Here is a 21,378-nt window from a genome sequence, read left to right as displayed (position 1 = left end):
TGAGCTCCCAGTGTGATACTTTGGCCTAGAAGGGCTTAACCTGCAGCTCTTGGATGCATCAACTGGAATCTTGAGTAGGAGATGTGTCTCTTTTTGGCACTGGTGCTGGAATACTATATCCAATTCTGGTGCCCACAATTCAGGAAAGATGTTGGTAAATTGGAGGGGATTCAGAGAAAAACCATGAAAATGATTAAAGGATTAGGAAATATCCTTTAGTGAGACTCAGAACTCTCTGCTTATCATAACACAGAGAAGGTTAAGAGGTGACTTGATTACAGTCTAAGCACCTAGATGGAGGACAAATATTTAATAATATGTTCTTCAATTTAGCAAAGGTGTAACATGCTTCATTGTGGCTGGAAGTTGAAGCTGGATATATTCAGACTGAAAGTGTAAGTTATTAGTGATAGTAATTAACTACTGAAACAACTTTTCAGGGGTTTTGATGGATTGTCCATCTTTTGGCAATTTTGAAATCAAGATTGGATGTTTTTTCTTAAAGATGTGCTCTAGCAATTATATAGGGGAAGTTCTATAGCCTATATTATTCTGGCCAGATTAGTACATCACAATGGTACCTTCTGTCCTAGGAATCTATGAAGAGGCAAAGGTTGTTGGAGTCAGTTTGGAAAGGGTCAAAGGAGTATCTAAGCAAGAAGAGTGATGTGGAAAGTTACTTGGAATACAAGGGTAGTATTGGAGCACACCTGGAAAATGAGGGTGAGGAATTTAAACTTCATGCAGAAAATCAGCGATGCAATGAAGGGTTTTGAAGAAAAGGGAAAACTAGAACTCTTAGAATCTAGTAAAATTGTAAATATTTTTTTCCTTTTGTTACTCAGCTTACTTTGAGCTTCATCAGTTTCAAGGATCCCATTCCCTGCATCGACCTAAATGTTGAGTATAATGCATTGGATAAGCAGTTAAAATGTGGGCAGAGTAATCAAATGATGAATGCATGAAGTAGATACAAGGTCTATTAACTAGTGATTAAATTACTTCAAATGTATACCCTGAGCCCAAATTCACAGCTATGGAAAAGTAAACAGTCCAGCAGAGAATTTGGCCCACTATGGATAAACTTATGAAATCTGTAGAAATATAAAAAGAAAACTAAAATCAGCCTACTCCAGAGCCTGCGTAATTATTGTTCACAAGGCATGTAAAATATTGGGGTGGGAATAGAGACAATAGCATTGAGAGAGCTTTATATCTGTTCAGAATGCTAAACATTGTGAAGTCCTCTCTCACCTGCTCAGTAGATACACCATCCAGAGCTTACCTACTGGAAGATGAATTTCTTATTCTGACATTTGATTACTCATGTCCCATGAGCCCCTGCAGCTTCTCAATCACATGCCACCTTACACTTCTGCTGTTTTCAGGCTTGGCTCAGAACAGTGTATACCCCAACAAACACAGTTTGATCAAGTTGATCTCCATTCCTCATCATGTGCTAGTCTCATCTGGTGGAAAAATCCACAAATGTGCTCAGGAGTCTCCTTCAGCTATCCATTTCTTATCATCCCTTAATTCAGATGCCTCCTTTCTAGGATGGTGAGCTTCCCTACAGGACCATACTGTTCAGGGTAAATGGTCTAGATTTATTAAAGGGTTATCTAACTTGTTTCCAATAGGACTGTCAATTCACATGCGTTAACACATTAATTGCAGGAGTTAATGCTGCACTGCTTCTTTGAAGTGGCACTCGGGTACTTCAAAGGGGCAGTGCAACATGGAGCCTGGGATTAGTTGGGGAGTCCCCAGCTGACCCCAGACTCCACTGCCCCTTTAAAACGTGCGGAGTTGAAACACTGCAACAGCATTTCAAAGGGGAGGTGCACATGACTAATTGTGATTAAATTTTTTAATCACTTGACAGTCCTAGTTTCCAATCATCAAGGAACTCACCTGAACCTGAGATTTGAACTTTTCTCTCTTACTAAGTCTCCCTTTGAATCGCTGACACTGTCTTCACTTTCATACCTGTCCTTGAAAACTACTTTCTTTGTAGCTTTCTCACCTCTGTTTGGAGAGCTGTTAAGTTAGTTTGGTGACTAACCACCTCCCCATTATACTATTTAACTTGTCCCTCTGCCCGTATACTGGGTTCTTAGGTCATGTTTCCTAATACTTATATATCAGACTATTCGGCTTCAGGCTTTTCATTTTAAACCCTTATCAAGCTGAGAAGGATGCAGTTCCTCGCACTGTGGATGTTAAGAGGGCTTTATCTTTCTGTTTAGACAGAACTAGACCTATTGGATTTTGTTTTCCATTGTGGACATGGTTAAAGGTACCTGTGTCCACAAAGTTTAAATGTGTGTCTAGCTGTGTAGTTTGTCAGAATATGTTGCTAGCATTATACAGCCTGAATGTGAAAACCATTACTGACCTTTCCAAACCTTTTAGCTGTATTGCACACGTACCTGTGCTCAGTTGCTGATACTGTTCCTTGTATAGTAACGGTCAGATCCGCTCCAGCGTTCTCTGGTGCTGCATGCTCATACTGCGGTTATAAAGAGTCTTGCTAATCCTGTGCCCCCCTCAGATTCTTCTTATTGGCTGACTAATAAGAGGGAAAGGAGGACAGGGTTTTTGAAATGGACATATGCAACATCTCAAACAGTTTATAGAAAAGTTAGCAACTAGTTCTTCAAATACTTGCACATCACTGTTCCAAGGAAGGTAATACTCAAGCAATTGCACAGAAGATAGGCAAAAATTTCAAGAAGAAGCCACCTGCACGATTGTGGGACTGAAGTTGGCATTGTCTTTGGCCTGCTGGGGATGGCATGGTACATGGAGAACAGGTTGCTTCCCTGCTGATATCCTGAATGGAACTTGCACTAAGAAAGCAGCTAAGATGGCTTGTGATCTTGTGGAATTAGTGGTAGTGGTTTCTGGAATGAGCTTACAGGTTTATCATCCATTTTGTAGTATGTATGATATAATCCAGGATGAGATTCTAACAGCTGAATTGATGTGCATAATATAATGGTTTGGTTCTTTCTATATAAAATGCCATGGCTTGTCTTAACATAGTGTAAATTTTGTTCCTTCCTACTTGCATGCAGCTTCAGGAGGAACACTGGTAGAAAGATTTGCTTAACGGCAGTGGAATTGTGAAACCACTTTTATACATTCTGGGTGTGGATGCAGCTGCACCTTATCCTTACAGAAGATTCTATACGGGGGCTACAATGTGAGGGCATCAGTTTCCAAAATCCTTCTGGACGAGGTGATGGCCACTAAGAACACTGCTTTCCTGGAGAAGTGCATCAATGAACATGTTGCCAGCACTTTAAACAGGGAGCCCATGCTGCCTGGACAGTGTCAGGACTGAGACTGACCATGCCCAGTCCTGCTTGATCCTCATTGGAATCTTGTGTATCATTGGGATAGGAGAAAAAAGGCATAATACAGGTGATGTACACACAGTAGCAGGAGGGTGTTTCCAAAAGACCCTTGACAACAGACTTGCAGGTGGAAAATTATGTGGAAGTATGCATCCTTTAAATTGACAGCGCTTGACAAGTGGCGGTGAGCCCCGCTCCCTAGCCGCATGGTTTGGCACACTACACTCACGCTGCAGTGCTGTGCCGGGCTAAAATCTACTTGCCCTGGGGGAGTAGATTGCTGTAATTGTCAAGCCCTGTAAAATGAGGCTGGCATATTCAAAGACCATGCAGCACCTTAAGTTTGAGAGAGTGGTTAAGACAACAGAAGTGTAAGATAGATGTGAGACCACCCTGCACTTTCAAGCTTAGGGAATAACAGGCATGGAATCTTTTTCCTTATAAGTGCACCAAACTTCAATGGCTTCTACCCACAGGTGGGAGTAGACTTCTTGTTCCAAGAGTTGCTTGTGAAAAGAATCCCTGAAGAGGAATTGAGTAGGGGAAAAAGGTGGAAAAGACAAACTGAACAATACATCCTACTTTTATTATGCTAAGTATCCAGTAGTCTGAAGTAATGAGTCCAGGCATTACACAAGTGGGACAGACCATTTGAAAACAGAGGCATAAGTGATCCAATATTGTGGGAATTGATGCAGGTCATGCTACAGGAAGGGCAGGGCTTGAAGTCTGGTGACCAAAACATGCCTCAACACAAAGGAGTGGATGAACATTGCTAACTAAGCACTAAGGAGTCCAACCATATCACAAAAACCATATACTCTAGAAAAAAGAAACAGTACAGAAAAAGACTTGGAAATTTGCCTGAAACAATAACAGTAGTTACAGCAGCTTGCTTGAGTAGTAAGAAGGAAATGAGGGAATGCAGAGTTTGTAGGGACCTTTATATACCAGCACTGGGTGGAGCACAAGAGGACACTGGAGCTGACTCAGTGCATACCATTAGGGGAAAAAGGGGGGCAGCTGTGTTTGGTGCATGCACAATTTTCATTAGAATGAACATGTGCAAGCATTTAAAGAATTAGAGCTCATTCAACATGATTTGTGTCTATCTCTCTTGCCCTATTGAATGACTTGCTTACTAAAGAAATCTACAAAGCTGTCAGAGGCCTCCATCCACTTGTTCAAAGCACTATGCTTTGGTGTGGATGCTGCATTTAATCTGCTATTCTTCAATCAATTTCAGATCATGTTCCATGTGCTTTTCTTCCTGGATGACAAAGTGCACACTGGATGCCACTTTCACAAAAGATAGGAAACTCAGTTCACAAAATGGCAGCTATTTAATCTATCAGAGTTAAGATTCCAAGTTGTCAATTACCTTTCTCTCTTTTTCCTCCTTAATCATATGAATAACTTTGACAGTCCGCTTCAGGCAATGAAAGATTAACACACTAAAAATGCTTTTTGTAGACCTCTGACTTGGACATATCCAGTGTTAATCACTTTGTATACTTTTTTTAAAGCCATGTTAAATTTATTTCACTGCCTATTGATACAGGTTAACCTTACTGGTCCAGCACCATTGGGACCTGACTAGTCCTGAAGGAGGGGATTTGCCAAACCAGGGAAGGATCCTTCCCTCATAGCCATGCTGCCACTGGGCTAAGGTTCCAGTGTGCCCCCACTGCTGCCTCAGCCCCCCAGTGCTCTCCCTGACCCCATTGGGGCCAGGGCTGGAGCTCTGTGACTGGGGCACAGGAGGTAGGGCCAGAGCTCCCTGGCTGGCCCTAGGGCTGGAATTCCCTGGCTCCTGGAGCACCAGGGATGAGGTCAGAGGTCCACTGCCATAGCCAGACTAGAGCTCCTTGGCTGCTGGGGCCAGAACTCCCTTCCATGCCCTCTACTCACACACTATGGGCTCCTGGCTGAGTTGCCAGTGCCCTGTCCAACGCTCGTGCCCCACCTCCCTCTTCCTGAGCTCTGTGGTCCACGCAGGACCACAGAGTCCAGGTTAAGGGAGGTGTAAGCTACAGTTGTATAGGACCTATTCAATATTGATATGTACAAAGCCTTAAGCTTTGCTTTCAGGTATTGGATACCTTTCTGGTCTGATTATTACATAATGTTGGGACTGATTGGCTACTGTTATCTTGTAAATTTTGAAATGTTTCTCTTGTTAATTGAGTATATATTAGTGTGAACTCTTGCTGCTTTAAAATTGAGTTCAATTTAGTTTCATGTCTGTTAAGTAGGCACAAGTTTTTGTAGGTGTACATGTCTTCTGCACCAAGAAGAAACTCAGCCACACCTGTGCTTGTGTAGACATTTTAATAAGACATGCAGGTGCATGGAATATTGCTAGAGTGGTAACTATAGAATGTGCAAAAAGCTATAAGAACTGTTTACCATTGTACAGGATTAGACACTGAAACACACCCTACAGCATCCACTGCTGAAGCCAAATTCACAAAAGCAGTGGTGCAAAAAAGTGTAGGGCTTATCCACAGAGTAATGAACTCTACAGGAGTGTTTGTAAAGTCTACACTAATTGGTCTTAACATTTAAATACAGCATAGCATTTGTAGTTCTACTGGGTCTGTCTGGACCAATTAAGGTACATGAGGTAGGTGTTCTTGAAGTTACATTGCTAGCACACATTACAATAGAGACTTCTCTATGGGGTAGGGGTAGATACATTAGACAGACCACCTGTTAAACTGCAAGCTAGCCCATTTCTCATCTGAGGTGACATGACTTGACAATACTTGCAAAATGAAATGCTGTAAGTGAACATTACAAACCCCCATAGTACTGTGTGCTCTTACACACGACCATAGGTTTAGTCAGATTAATTTTTTTTGATGTGACCATGTACAAGGAGTGGCATAGTATTTTAAAAATTCTGGAGTTAACCCTATTGAACTTCAGAAGTTCAATAGTGTACAAGGCCTATAGTCAGGTGAGTTGAAAGGATCAATTTAGAAGCAACCAGTATGCGAACCCTTTAATATGAATTATCTGCCTCAAATGGATGTATTCTGCATTGTACAATTAAAAAAATGACCTAAGAATTTGTCACATTACAATTATTTGTATTTTAGACAAATTGAGTGCACCATAGCAACAGATTTATACAAATGATTTGTATAAATCATTTATAGATCCATACTTAAGGGATGGGTTTGTACCATACTGCTGCTGTTGGAAAGGAACTCTAACATTTCTGCATTAGACAAAAAAAAATCTTGCTTTAACTCCAGAAAGTTGTCTAGATTAACATGAACTACATCCCTGCAGAGTAGCCCTACTGAATGCTATTGTACAATTATTAGTGCTTTATATTTAACTGAAGTGAGAGGATTTATCTACAGAACACACAATCAAAACACAAATTGCTCATTTTTTGAGACTACATAATTGCTGAAATGGGGAACAGCTGTAACTGGCTTAAGCATGGACAGCTAAGTGATTATTTCCAGTTTCTACAGGGAACAAGTATCACACAAACATGTAAAGTTTGAATTACAAAACACTCATTCATGTTTAACAGGTGTTAATGTAATTTTGTAATATTAGATAAAATGACATTGTATAAGGTACCTGATTAGTAGTCACTTATTCCAAGTACATGTAGTTATTACATGTTGTCTAACTCTTAGCAGGGTCTACTAGTGCCACAACTTAATCAGTAAAGAAACATTGTACATTTATATATTTAATTTGTTTTAATTAAAATTGCTGCTGACTGTACAACAAAGCAGCCATGCAATTAATATATCCAATAAATGTCTTAAACTAAGAGTCATCATTGCAGATAACAGTGACACGTATCCAGTTAACTTATCACTGTTCCTGGAATGTTTCATTTCTCTATATACAACCATGATGCATTGCAGTTCATGCATTTAGTTAAATAAATCATTTTTTTAAGAACCCTCTTAAATGTATGTGTCATAGAAAAGTAACAGAACTATAGTTTTCTTTTATGGCAATGCAAAAAAAATTCAGTGTCCCAGGTTCCCCCCTCCCTCCTCTACATACAGATGGCAGTGCTGGGCATTATATTCCAGTGTACTAACAACTTACCTAGAAAGAAAGACAGCACATTCAGTATTGTACATGCTTTATTAAAATGGTACTTGTATTTACAGTCTCTGCAGAAACAAACCCTCCCAAGCCTTGCAGTCAGACACCCACCCATAGACGCACACACTCACACACACCCTCACTATTGTGTTGTGAAGGCTAGGCTCCCAAAAAATTGGGGGGGCATGGTGGGGTGGTTTAATTTAAAAAAGCATGGGGAATGCATTTGGCCATCAATGCTAATTCAGTTTATGTATATTAACAATATGGTAAGTAACACTGAGCAGTCCTTTTCCATTCTATATACAGAATGACATCAAGGTTTACCAGTCAACAGAACATTCTAACTTCAGTCTCAATGGTGCTTGTAGTGACTTTGAAATCACATATTGGGGGGCTTTCCCTTAAAACAATTCAAGTCTATTTAAGTGAAATAAGGCACAATTAATATTGATTTAGGGGAAGGGCAAGGGTAAAAAGCAGGCTTCAGCTGATAGATGTTGCAGAGAAATAAGTTTTTCCAGATCCTTTTGACAGACAGATGCTTGTACATCCTTCAAATCTGCAACTTATGCCAAGAGAACTGAAGGTTTTTTCCCCTCTGTCAGGGCTACTATTGCCCACATACAAGAATTGGGGGGGGGGGGGGGGGAGGGAAATATCACACTAACACTAGATTCGGTAGCCCAGATTTCTAGTATTGATGTGCATGCGTAAATATCGTTAATGCTCAAGGAGAAAACATGGAACAAGACTCAACCCTCATTTTCTTAACTTGCTTCAAGAGCCTGTAAGTGTGGACTGTGAAGGCTTCATCTTACTGGTAAGAGTAAGGGTTTGTTTAGGTGTTTTTTTTTTTTTGCCTTTTACCTCTTTGGCCCCTCCTCATTAATGAAGCCTTACCACACATTACAAATAAACTGCAACAAAAAAGTATGGCAGCATAAATACCTAATATTCCAATCTTCATTGTGTTATTTTCCTTGTACAAAACCTGTTGAATGTTTTTTTTGCAGCAGATGAACTGTACCCAAAGATGCAGGACATTCTGTGATGGGGGAAAGAGGTTGCAGTTCTGAAGGCCCCTGACTTTGGTTGTTTACAAAGTTCAATCCTGTTTAGTGTGATCCTTGATATCCTCTTCGTCTGTATATTCTGATGGTTCTTCCCCTGGTTTTAGAAGTCTACCTACGTAGTCATATTTTTCTGGAAAAGATATTTATATATCAGATGAAGATACGTCCACTTAATGTCTTCCCCATAACTTCTCAGTACTGCACAAGTTTTTTCCCTTTTATGCTAAGTTTCTGATCCCACATCACTGCAGTCAAAAGGAATTTAACACTGAAATCAAGATCAGACCCTGATATCTTGGTAGAGATTTCTAAGTTATCCATTCTTAGACCCCACACACTCAACTAATACGGTAGAATTTTCATCCTGTATTTCTACCCTTTGCAGCCCCACTGATTAGTCAATTTTCTAGCTGCCCTTAAATCCAAACAGGCTAATCTCCTGTATGTTATGAAAATAATGCAACTTTAAGACAAAAGCTCAGTACTAGATCCCAAAAAATTACTTTCCAAAAATAGAAAAATTAAATGGAATCTACACTGAATAGCTTATGACTACAGATGCCATATTCTCTGAAAGTGTCAGGGAGCTGGTATGTCAGTGTAGTAAAATTCTATACTTAACACATGAAGTCTGAAATATTACACTTCCTATTCTTATCACTATGTAAAAATACTAGAATTAAAACGCCTGCTAAAGATGAAATTAAGTCAGAATTCCCTTTCCAAGAAGATAAACAGTACAAGTATTGCCACAACTTCTGTACAGCAAGCAAGAAACATTTTTAAAAGCCCCCTCTAATTGTCATTGTGTTGACAAATTCAGTAGTATAGTTTAAAAAGTTACCTTTAAATTGCATTTCCCATTCTCTAACACTTTCCATTTGTACAGCGTTTAAGTCTGATAGGTCGTCATATTCATCTCTGAGTGCATCTTTATCTAGACAAAAAGTTGCTAGTCCCCTTGAAGCATCTCTTCCAGCAAATATTCCATATGGGCCCTCTGAAAATAGAAAACAAAATTGATATTTTCAAAGTTTATAGTCATTGACCTCAACACTTAAGTAAGATTGGTGTGAGGCAGAAACAGCAGTGTTACAACGCTGAAAAGCATTTAGTGCTACTGCATCTCAATGGGCATTGTTATGAGTGACAGGGAGAGTGGACAAGAGAAGCAAAGGCAAGAAAAGTAAACATTTATCAGTTATCTGTCAAGACCAAACTATAAGTCAAGCTGGTGTCTTATGTGAGTCATTTCAAGTGCTTCTGCTTTCTGAGGTTGAAGGCACAAGAGAACAGAATGACAAAGAAAACATCTTTCTAGTAGGAAATAGTACATACATACAACGAACATTTAAGTTTGACCTTTCCTCAAGTCCTGGCAACCTCTCAAGGGTGGAAGAACAGCTATTTAACGTAAGACCAGGGTACTGGTCCACTCACTTCACCCAGTTTTTATGAACCATGACACTAAAGAGTTACTCTTATGAACTTAACACTATGAAATGGGAATTGAGGAAGCAGTTACACTGATTTGATTCAGTTATTTGATAATGAAGGTCTGTACTGCTAGATATCTAACCAGCTTATTGCACAGTGGAGTCAAAGTTGCAGCATGTCAGTATTTAAGGAGGCATCCAACTATTTTAAACCAGCATTCTTAGCTATATTGAAGTTTAGTTTTCTAACCCAGTTTATTTTCATTGTGTTTTACAGCTGGCAAAAAGTAAAGTTGATGAAAGTCCAGGGTTCTCTATTCTGCCACATCTACATTTCAAACACTGCAGTAGTGTCCTAAATTATTCCCATTCCCAGGTATTTATTCCCAGTAATGGAAACAGATCTACTGACCTTATTTGTAAAAACAAATCTTAAATTTGGGAGTTTTTCAGCTACCAATTTAATCTTAGATGTTATAGAAGACTACAGCTGTGTAACCCTTTTGTTATTTGTGAGAACATTATCTGGGAAGTTACTCTATTTCTGAAGAGCATACCAACATTCATAAACATCTTGCCTCTACTTTTAATAGTTTATCCAACTAGACATCAAAGGGGAATTTTAGACAGGCAAACAATTACCCAATTTGGAGTTTGACCAGAACGAACATGGATATAACCTCTCCCCCCCCCCCCCCAAGCTAGTTGATTCACCTGCATTAATGCAGTTGAAACAGGCTCAAGGATAGTAGTGCCATGCAGGTGATTACTGCGTAGGTTATTTAGATGACCCCAGAAAACAATTCTGCTAATGAAACTTCAAGCAATCAAATAGAGTTACTATATAGAAAGCAAATAAGCCTCACTGATGGGCATAATTTCCTGTTGAGATTAGTAAAACTTTCCAGACTTTATTTTAAGTCATTAAGCTTTTAAAATTTGTCCTTATATCAATTAAATTGCCATAAAGTTTTTACATAGAAAAGTATCCCAAATGTTGCATGATTACAAATTAAAAGTCACAAAAGTTACCATCAACAAATAACTGCAATCAAAGTGTTTATAAAGTTAGGATTCCTCTTTAATGAGGGTGCAATAGGAAAGTAAAAGCTATAGTAGTCCATTTTGCAGTGTAAAACTAAAAATTTCCAAGTGTCCAAATTCCTCTACATCAACACCACAATATATAACCTTTGGAAACTGCTAGTTACAGAAACTAAAACTCAGTTGCATACTATAGTTTGAAGCACCAACACTCTAATGTGTAGCAAGTGAAAAAAAATTAAAAACCTAAATGTAAAGTTATCAAAATATATTTGTTATTGAAGCTAATGGTGACATTACTTGTGTAATATAGTTATGTGATAGAGATTTCAGCTAATAGTGCACTGTCAAATGTAAAATGCAAACATTTTTAAGACAAACAAGAATTGCCCACTTTTGCGGTTCTTGTGTGGTACTAAGCTGGTTCTGAACCTCTAACATGCATCTATGATCCTGCTAATGTTAGCAGCACGTACAGTACAAATATATAACGTTACAGATGTGTACCCTCTCAGGCACCTTTTCTTGCACTCTGATGAGTCTATTCTACCTAATATCTGCCTACAGTCCCAAAAATTGTGGGACGTTTGTTAGCAGTGAAACAATATTCACATTTAAATCATTGGGGCAATTCACACTTCTCGGATCTCATTGTTCAAGATATAGCACAGTGATCTAAGTTCACGTGTACTGTTCTCTTCACAAACAGAATTAAGTGAAAGCTTAGATTCTTCAAAAACTGATAATGTTGCCAGATAATGCTGTGAAAGCATTTATGACAAACAGGCTCTACCACTCAGTTTTTTGTACAGCCTGCAGAGGCCCAGCCGCTCCCCTCCCCCCAGGCCCATTAGGGCCTGGGTGCAGGGGAAGCACACAGTTTCCTCCACCCTGCCAGAAGCATGTAGCACTTCCAAGTGCTGCATACTCCTGGTAAGGAGGGAGGAGACTTCATGTGCTTCCCTGCCCCCAAGCCTCGATTGGCCTGGGGATAGGTGGAGCATGCAAAGTTTCCTCCACCCTATCTTCACCCTGCAAGGAGCGCATAGCACTTCAAAGTGCCATGTGCTCCTTGCAGGGCAGGAGGAGCTTTACACCCTCCCCCGCACCCAGGCCAATCAGAGCTTGGGGGTCGGGGAGCTCAAGAAGTTTTCTCCACCCTGCTAGAAGCACACAGCACTTTTCTAAGTGCTGTGCGCTCCTCACAGGGCAGGGATAGGGCAGAGGAAACTTTGTGCGTTTCGCTACCCCGAGGCCCTAATTGGGGTGAGGGAGCATGCAAAGCCTCTTCCCACCCTGCCAGGGCTAGAGGTGCTTAGTGGGAAGGGGAGGCAAAGGGGCTTCCCCCACCCTCAGACCAATCATTGTCTGTGAGTGGAGAAGCCCAGAAGCATCATGACCCCTCCCCTTCTACTTTGGGCCCTGCCCCTTCTGGGGCAGCCTGCAGCCACTTACAATTTTTTTGAAGTGTCCCCCAGCCAAAAATTTGTGTCCACCTCTGATCTTACAGCTAAAAAGACCAAGTCTTTTCAGATCAGATATTTAGTACTCTAACACTTTTTGTGAATGGGTGGGATGGGGAGGGGGAAGAAGATGCCTGTAGCTGGGCTCTGGGAAAAAGGGGGGTTGGGGTACCCTCATGAATAGTATGCAGAGAGTGTGTGTATATATATAAATAAAATTAGAGTGTGTCTGTATGAGTCCATCTATGTGTCTCAGTCCATTTGGTCAAGAACTGCTCCTAAACGTTAAGAGCTTGGACCCCCAAACTTGATTTACAGATTCCTCCTATCCTAACTTAAAGAGAGGTCAGAATTTGGTTGTGCCAATAAAACGGGAAGTCTGTGGAGTACTGCAGAGTGATCACTGGGGACAGCACACACCATCAAATGAATGACCGGCTGAGGCTCACCCTCTTGCCTGCCATTGGACACCAAACCCTCCCCTCCACCAGGCCTTTGACTGCAATGCCAGAGGGGATGAAGGAGAAAGCCCTGCCAGACCGGGGGGGGGGGGGGGGGGGAGAAAGGAGGAAGGGGAAGAAAGAGAAAGCCCTAGTTCACTGGGGAGGAAGGGAGGGAAAAGAGAAGGCCCCTGCCAACTGGGCCTCCTCCGCCCTGAGCCCCTCCTCAACCCCCCACCCTGAAGGACCTGGGCAACACAAGGTAAGTCTTTAGTACTATATATGCTGGGCTCGCCGAACTGCGGCAAGCCCCGCTCTCCAGCGATCTGTGCATGCACAGATTGCCCGAACCTGGCTCTTTCGGGTTGCAATCTACTTGCCATTTGTCAAGCCCTGTATATATGCACCAATTGGCTGAAATTTACGAATCTCAGCAGAGAGCGTACTCAACAAAAATACCCTCTAATCTGTTTTATGCCACCAAGGAAAATAATAGTTTTCAAATAAAGATTTCAGTGTGAATAAAACATTACTCCAAATTCATGCATTCTAGAAAATATTTTAATTTTTTAAATGTACCAGGGGGGCGGGGGACAACATGCACCGCCACCATTTTCAACAGTCAATTTAGACTTACTGTTGAAACAACAGGTACATCTACATTTCATGGCTATTTCGGGATACTGGAAGGTATCCTAAAATAGCTACCCCGCATCTGAACAAGTCACCGGTTATTTTGACATCCCTGTAAACCTCGCTGCACCAAGGTTAAGTGATGGCTAGAAATAGCATGTTATTTTGAAATTTGACACTACGTAGACGTGCCAAATTTCTAAATATTTCGAAATAGAATTGAAATAAGATACGCAATTTGCATAGTGCAAATTGCGTATCTTATTTCAAGTTTAGGGTGCTGTGTAGACACACGCAAAGTGACTGACATGGCTAAAAGTGGATTGATATTTTGCAGGCTATCGAAGAAGTGTGCAGAACTCTCAATATACCAGCTATTAATAGCCTTTAGTCTATTGAAGCATTTTAAGTCTTTATCATCATCATTTTAGCTCTATTTACAGACCTGAACACTGATAGTAACTTAAAAGGCCAGAGCAATAGGGGAAGGCCTCTAGTCACTGAAGTAGTAGAACCAAAACCAATTGACACAGGCTTCCTACATAAAGCAAGTGTTTTCTAATGGGAATACGTGGACTAGAGATGTAAATGGTCAGGGCTCGACAAATAATACAATCTACTCGTCCGTGGTGTGTAGATTGCAACCTGGAAGAGCTGGGTTCGGGTGATCTGCACATGCACAGATCGCTGGACAGCGCGGCTGGCGAGCGGGACTTGCCGCAGTTCGGGGAGCCCTGTAAATGGTTAACTGATAAGTCTAATGCTTAACAGGTGAGCTTACCAGTACTGGTTAACCAGTAGGGGCTGAAGCAGTTCAGGGGCTACTCTAGCCCCACAGGACTCACGGCAGGCAGGAATTTCACTGGCTGGCCAGTGCAGCCCCTGTCTGTGGCAGGCCTGGCTCAGCCAACTCCCTCTCCCATCATGGTTACACACAAGCCTTCCCAAGAGTCAAGAAGGCAGCCCTTGTGAGCCCTGCTCCCACGGAGGCTTCACTGTGGGCTGTGCAGTATAAAATCTTAAATAAGCTTTATACTACAGAGCCCAAAGTGTAATCACTACGATTTTTAGCGGTTAAACAATTGCATTTCTAAATGACTTTTTACATCTGTAACATGGATTGATGTGTCTAAGCAAAAGGCTTTTTTTAAAAAAAAAAATTATTATTAAGACTTGTTCTCCATGCAGTGCTTTTTTTGTTACGGTACTGCCCAGTATGCAGTACCGACACCTCCAGACAGAGCTCAACAACTTTTCCCCTGGAGTACCAGCACTTTTTTTTTTTTTAAACACAAAAAAAAGCACTGGCTCCATATATCTAGAATAAAAGTTTATCAAGATTTTACAAGCTTTACGGCTAGTTCTTTGGTAAGCTGCACGTAATGTAATATTCAACCTGCTGCATATTATTCCAGTTTGAAGTCCTCCTTAAGAAGAATTAAATTCTCTGCCCTGTTAACTAAAACAGGAAGTTAAAGTCAATAATTGTAGTTTAAGGAAATAAAATTTCCCATTAAAAATAAGAATATTGGTAGATTACAAGTTAGTGAAGTTGTCATTTCATAGTCTCTCTCAAAGCAGGTGAAGTGACCTTTAGAATTGTTTGCTCTGCAGACCCTACGAAGGAATTATGCATCCATCATATATTGCTGACAGCAAAAAATAGTTACAGCAATGAGACCTTAATTTCCAATTGTCTCTTTTCTAATAAAGTGGATCAAATATTCCTTTTCTGCTCAAAATATAACATGTTAATAGAAAAACAAAAGAATTTCTTTGTCTAAATGCTACATTTAATGCTAGTCCTTGAAATAGGACTTCAGACAACATTTGGCAACTGAAACGGCTATCTTTCAAAACTGATTGACCTAAAATTGCCAACATGGATTTACTTCATATTCCCTCTTAATGAAAGACTAGGTGAAGGTAGTGAGAAATGATCATTCCAGAAAATGAACTCATCTGCTATACAGGCAGTCCCTGGGTTACGTACAGGATAGGGACTGTAGGTTTGTTCTTAAGTTGAATCTGTATGTAAGTCGGAACTGGCGTCCAGATTCAGCCGCTGCTGAAACTGACCTCCAGTTCTGACTTACATACAGATTCAACTTAAGAACCCCAAGTCAGCTACTGCTGAAACTGATCAGCCCCTGATTCCAGGAACCCGGGGCAGAGCAACTGTGCCTCGGGCTTCCTGTAGTCAGCGCTCGTCAGTTTCAGCAACAGCTGACTTGGGGACGCCTGGGGCAGAGCAGCTGGGGTGCTGCTGGGTTGCTCCAGTGGCGCCGCTCCTCCGCGCTACTGGACCAACCCAGCAGCACCCCAGCTGCTCTGCCCCAGGCGTCCTGATTCAGCCGCTGCTGAAACTGACCAGCAGCGGCTGAATCAGGACGCCTGGGGCAGAGCAGCTGGGGTGCTGCCGGGTTGGTCCAGTAGTGCCCAGAGCGGCGCTGCGGGACCAACCGGCAGCGCCCCAGCTGCTCTGCCCCAGGGTCCACAACAAAAGCCTGGTCTGCTGGGGGGGGGGGGGGGCACACTAGCTGCGTCCCCCCCAGCAGACCAGGGACACGGGAAGCAAAGCCGCAGTGGCGGGGTGCCTCGCCTCTGAGGCTTTGCTCTGGCGCGGGACCCGCTTTGCTCCCGGTGCCCCTGGTCTGCTGGAGACAGTCCCCAGCAGACCAGGGGCACCGGGAGCAAATCCGCAGCCGCGGCGTGTTCCCCCGCTTCTGAGGCTTTGCCAGAGCAAAGCCTCAGAAGCGCGGGACCCCGCCACGGCTGTGGGTTTGCTCACGGTGCCCCTGGTCTGCTGGGGACGGTCTGGCAAAGCCTCAGAAGCGGGGGAACACGCCGCTGCTCTGGCTTTGCTCGCGGTGCCCCTGGTCTGCTGGGGACAGTCCCCAGCAGACCAGGGGCACCGGGAGCAGCTTTTCTCGCCCCGGAGTTCGAGGTGGCTGACCGCTGCCTGTGAGCTTCGGGGTGAGAAAGCCCCGTTCGTAAGTGCGGATCCGACATAAGTCGGATCCGCGTAAGTCGGGGACTGCCTGTATATAATTTCAGAGAGTCTGTCCAAGAACTCCTCCTGAACAGTAAGAGCTAGGACCACCAAATTCAGTATACAGCTTCCTCTTATCTTAAAGCAAGATCAGGGTTTGGTTGTGCCAGGAAGATGGGATGTACCTGAAATGGGTTTCCTGCTCATAAAATTATACAGAGAATCACCAGTCAAGTGAAAGGGATTGGCTGGAGGTGCCACTCCCCAACCCCTGCCACAATCCAGGACTGTCCCAGCCTCAAGCCTCTCACCCCTAGGTGCCTTTTAAGGATCGTGGAGGGGGGGTTGAAGCCCCCTCTTACTACACCTGATTTGTACAGAAACATTGCTGGTTGTTCCCCTTCATCAGGGAACAAGGAGAAGCTGCAGTTTGCTGCATTCCTCCATCTGTCTGGAGAGTGCAAGGGGCAGACAGACTTTGAGCATCCTCAAGTCAGGGACATGCACCCCTCACCCGGCTGTGCCCACTGGAGCTGCAGCAGCCATGGAGAGGCACTTCTCATCTGGTCCCAAGCTGCTGCACTGAGTGAGGGCTGGAGTAGTCCTCTCTCCCTGGGGTAATCCTCATTCCCAACCCCACCTCAGAGCAATGATTTAAATGAAGCATGTACCTTTTATTTAAAAAAAATGAGTTCAGGACCTGAATAACACCAGGTAAATCTTAGAGTTACATATAAGCCTTCCATCACTCTCTGCTGCAGTGATTCTAGAACACTTCCCAAAGAGGCACCAGTTTCTTCTAAAGTAAGAGAAAACATTCAAATGCTGTTGTTTATAAGAGAATTCACTGAACGTAAATTTCTGAACAAACAATATCCACATTATCAGATATGGATTATATTGTTTGCTTCTGCTGAGCCCTTCTGTAGCTGTTACCCAGTTAAAAGATGTAATAAGTTGCCACTCATCCATACTTAAGTTGGAGTTTGTTTAAAAATATTTTTTCAAGCTGTTTTGGAACAACTTCATTTGCACTTAAAAGAGAAGCATCATAGATCTGGAAGAGACCTCAGGAGGTCATCAAGTCCAGCTCCCTGCCCAAGGCAGGACCAATCCCAACTAAATCAACCCAGCCAGGGCTTTGTCAAGCCGAGACTAAAGAACCTCTAAAGATGGAGATTCCACCACCTCCCTAGGTAATCCATTCCAATCCTTCACCACCCTCCTAGTGAAATAGTTTTTCCTAATATCCAGCCTAGACTTCTCCCATTGTAACTTGAGACCATTGCTCCTTGTTCTGTCATCCGTCACTACTGTGAACAACCTTTCTCCATTTTCTTTGGAACTTCTCTGTAGAAAGTTGAAGGCTGCTATCAAATCCCCTCCTCACTCTTGTCTTCTGCAGACTAAACAAATCCAAATCCCTCAGTCTCTCCTCATAGGTCATGCGCTCCTTATCATTTTGGTCACCCTCTGCTAGACCCTCTCGAATGCATCCACATCCTTTCTATAGTGGGGGGCCCAGAACTGGACACAATACTCCAGATGTGTCCTCACCAGAGCCAAATAAGTTGGTGCCAGTATATTTAATTTAAGGAAGGGCAAGATGCTTGATCAGAATGGTTTGTGTTAAGTCAGTCTTGTGCCATCTCAATCCCATTTGTAATCTGTAAAACTCTATGGTTTATTTCTCCTATATATAAAACAGACGATAATCCTTCCTTTCTCCCATGCTGTCTCATGTCTGTTTAGACTGTACAGGGCACGGTCTAAGTGTCTGAACATCACACAATAGGGCCATTAGCAACTAGAGGTCCCACTGAAAATACTATAGTATGAGCAAACAGAAAATGTTGACGGACCTATTTTCAATATTTAGCTCTTGCATAGCACTCTTCATAGAACGTGCTTATCTTCAGTGCTATTTTAAAGAAATAACTTCCTTTTTTGGGAGAGGGTAACATCAAGTCAACATTGCAAGGACACGTACTTCTACAACGCCCCCAAAGGCTACTCTTATACAGTGCAATATGTACAACCATGCTCTATTTAGGTACAAATAGCTAATCCTAAATTGAACAGAGTATGACAAGAAGTACATACAAAAACATTTGTAACAAGATCTACATACAAAAATACTGATCAGATTCACCACTACTATATTTATTATGAATACAAGCTATACAACAATGAGCATGCTCCAACAGTCCAGAAGTCTCATTGAGACTTCATTATATTTTGAGGGCCAAAGATTGACACAGATAAAGTGGCTGATTACAGCCATCTTGAGTTGCATATTAGAACCAGAATATAACTTCCTGCAATATATGAACTTTTGTATAAAATGCAATTCATTCAGAACATGCTTGCTCTCTTAAAGAGAAAATTATATACTACAGGTTGTCCTCTGTTAACCAGGACTGCCTGCCCAACCACAGATGTTCCAGGACCAGAGAGTCCCAGTCCAAGGCTGGGCTGCCGAGCTCCCCACAGCTAAAGTGCCAGGTACAATGGAGTTAGACTGCCCAGCAGGGCCAGAAGCCCAGCATGCAGGGAGTGAAATAGCAGATTAATGGTACTCCAAAAGCGGTGGGAGGGGCCAGGGAAGGTAAGTCAGCAGATTCATGATGCTCCACTTCAAAAGTGCTGTGAAAGTGTAGGAGGAAGAGTGAAGTTCCAATGCAAGAGGTTGTGTCATGGAGGGGAGCAGATGGCGGGTTCACAAGCTGCAGGTGGAACCCCAGTGGACCACAAGTTGCCCACCACATGCCTAAAAACACTAAGCTCAGTCCAGGTTTGGGGGACCTTTTTTATGTCAGCACCTGCAGACTCACAGAAAAAAACCCGTCAATCAGGGGCTACATAAGAGAGAGAGAGAGAGAGAGAGAGAGAGAGAGAAACAAACAACTCCCAAAACAATAACTCCACCTCACTGACATGGCACCAGAATGAGAAGCAAAAAGATTCCCCCACATTTCCTTCATACAGCCCAGCCAAAGAGAATCCAGGCTAGTAGATTTTGTGGGGCAATAAGTAGTGCATGTGGCTCAGATCTGGCTCTGGCTCTCCTGACTCCAGCCCACAAGCCTCTGGGCTCCTCACCTCACAACAGGCAGCTGGTGCTCCAGCCCCACAGGAAGAGCTGTGAGGGGGAGGGGAAGGTGTGGGGTTAGAGCACCACTGTGAGCTCCCCAAAGCTGGGGTGGGGGGGAGCCCAGAGCCTCAGGGGAGAGTTCCACGCAAGCGGGGGGGAGGGGAGGAGAGAGAAGGGCAGGTTGGGCACCCGGAGGTCTTAGGTTCCCCACCTCTAACTTAGCCCAACAATCTATAACCCATTACCCCCTCTTTTTGTCCTGCAGGTGTTAACAGGCCAGTATACCTTGAATGGTCTCCAGAATACGTGCTAATTACTTATGTTAAACAACCTATTCCATCTTGCATTTAGCTGTCAGGCTGAGTATCATTCCCAAATCTGAAGAAATGCTCGTGCTCAAAAGCATAGCTGTTACCAACAAAAGCTGTTCCAATAAAAGCTATCATCTTGCCCATCTTGTCTAATATCCTGGGACCAACATTGCTACAAGCTACATTTAATTTAAGTACATTTTATTTAATTTAGCTCATGAAAAATCAAATATAGGCAATCTGTGCCAGAACACATTTGTTTAAAAAAATGCAAACGCTACGTAAGTAGTACTGATATGTGAACTTTTGCACAAGTCAGTTATCCTGAAGTTAAAATTTGTAGTATTAAGAACAGAGGTCACTGTGCCATGAAATAAGCAAGCAAGTCTTCCATGTGTTTTCAAGCTGTTAAAGCTAGAAAGAAAAGTCGACAAATCAACATGCACTTTGACCCACCCTCTAGTAGCACAGATTGAAAAACGAAGCACTCCGTACCTACACTAAGATAAAGTCGAGCAGAGTCAGCATCAGCCCCACACTGTTTCAACTATTTCAGAGGCCACTTGACATTTCAGACAGAGCTCTTCGTGCACGAGTGGTAGCGACGAGGGTGCTGTAGCTGCAAGACCAGAAAGGGAGAGAGCAGGGTCTTCAAGACCCTTTTCCCTGTGGCAATCTCCAGCAGCACTCGGCTGCCTCAAAGCAGACAGCCCGCAAGCGGGCGGGTGACTGAGGCAAGCAGCGAGAGCGGCAGCTTGCAGCTTTGAACCCCCTTCCCGCCCCAGCCACATGGATACGCGCCGCGCACGCTTTGCCAGTCCTCCCAGTGCCACACCAGCCTCACAGCGCAGCCCGAGCACCCGCCGGCCAGACACAGCGCCGGGCCTGCTCCCCGCTGGCAAGGGGAGGTCGGGTAGAGCCGCGGCTCCCTCGCCGGAGAAGGAGCAATCGTGCCACGGCCGGGGGCCACGATCCCGCCCCAGCCGGCTCCTCACCAGGCCCGTAGAACTTGCCGCCTTTGGTCACGTCGAAGACTTTGCCGTTGACGGCCAGCAGGATGCGAGGGGTGCGGGCCCCGTCGTACTCGTGCAGCTGCTCCAGCGTGAAGTCCCGCCGCTTCATGCGGGGCAGGGAGGCGGCCTGGCTCTGCTGGGCCGCGCCCCCCGGGCCGTTCCGCTTGCCCCAGCGCAGGTAGAGCCGATAGGCCGCCAGCAGCACCAGCACCAATAGCCCCACGTTCAGCAGCATCCCGCCGCCCGCCGCCCAGCCTCCCCCCGCCGCCGCGGGCGGCTCCTCGGCGCCCCCACCTCCCAGGCCGCCGCTGCTACCCTCAGTTCTTAGTTTCCCATCCCCATCGTCCGCCATCACTAGGCCAGCGCCGGCTCCTCCCCATACGGGCATGAGGGAAGAGCGAAGGGGCGAGGCACATTCTGCCCCC

General features: G+C 43.6%; 2 protein-coding genes across 8 annotated transcripts in view; one reads left to right on the top strand and one right to left on the bottom strand.

Moving 5' to 3' along the window:
• Positions 1 to 8,102, top strand: part of LARP1B (La ribonucleoprotein 1B) — a 115,298-nt gene extending 107,196 nt beyond the window's left edge. For all 7 annotated transcript variants that reach the window (XM_075929959.1, XM_075929958.1, XM_075929955.1 and 4 more), the window contains one exon: positions 594 to 8,102. In XM_075929959.1, the coding sequence (XP_075786074.1) occupies positions 594 to 667 (74 nt within the window). In that variant the 3' untranslated portion in view covers positions 668 to 8,102. The remainder of the gene's footprint in view (positions 1 to 593) is intronic.
• PGRMC2 (progesterone receptor membrane component 2) lies at positions 7,472 to 21,373 on the bottom strand. Its single transcript, XM_006127885.3, has 3 exons — positions 20,936 to 21,373; positions 9,372 to 9,527; positions 7,472 to 8,657 (listed from the first exon to the last, which is right to left on the bottom strand). Exons 1-3 carry the CDS (start codon positions 21,339 to 21,341, stop codon positions 8,560 to 8,562), a joined length of 660 nt encoding a protein of 219 aa, XP_006127947.1. The 5' UTR covers positions 21,342 to 21,373; the 3' UTR covers positions 7,472 to 8,559.
• Positions 21,374 to 21,378: the final 5 nt, after the last annotated feature.

The sequence above is a fragment of the Pelodiscus sinensis genome, chromosome 5 (genome assembly GCF_049634645.1).
Source record: "Pelodiscus sinensis isolate JC-2024 chromosome 5, ASM4963464v1, whole genome shotgun sequence".
NCBI classification, from domain to species: Eukaryota; Metazoa; Chordata; order Testudines; family Trionychidae; genus Pelodiscus; species Pelodiscus sinensis.
Note: the sequence above shows the minus strand (reverse complement) of the source record. Positions and strands in the feature narration are given on the sequence as shown.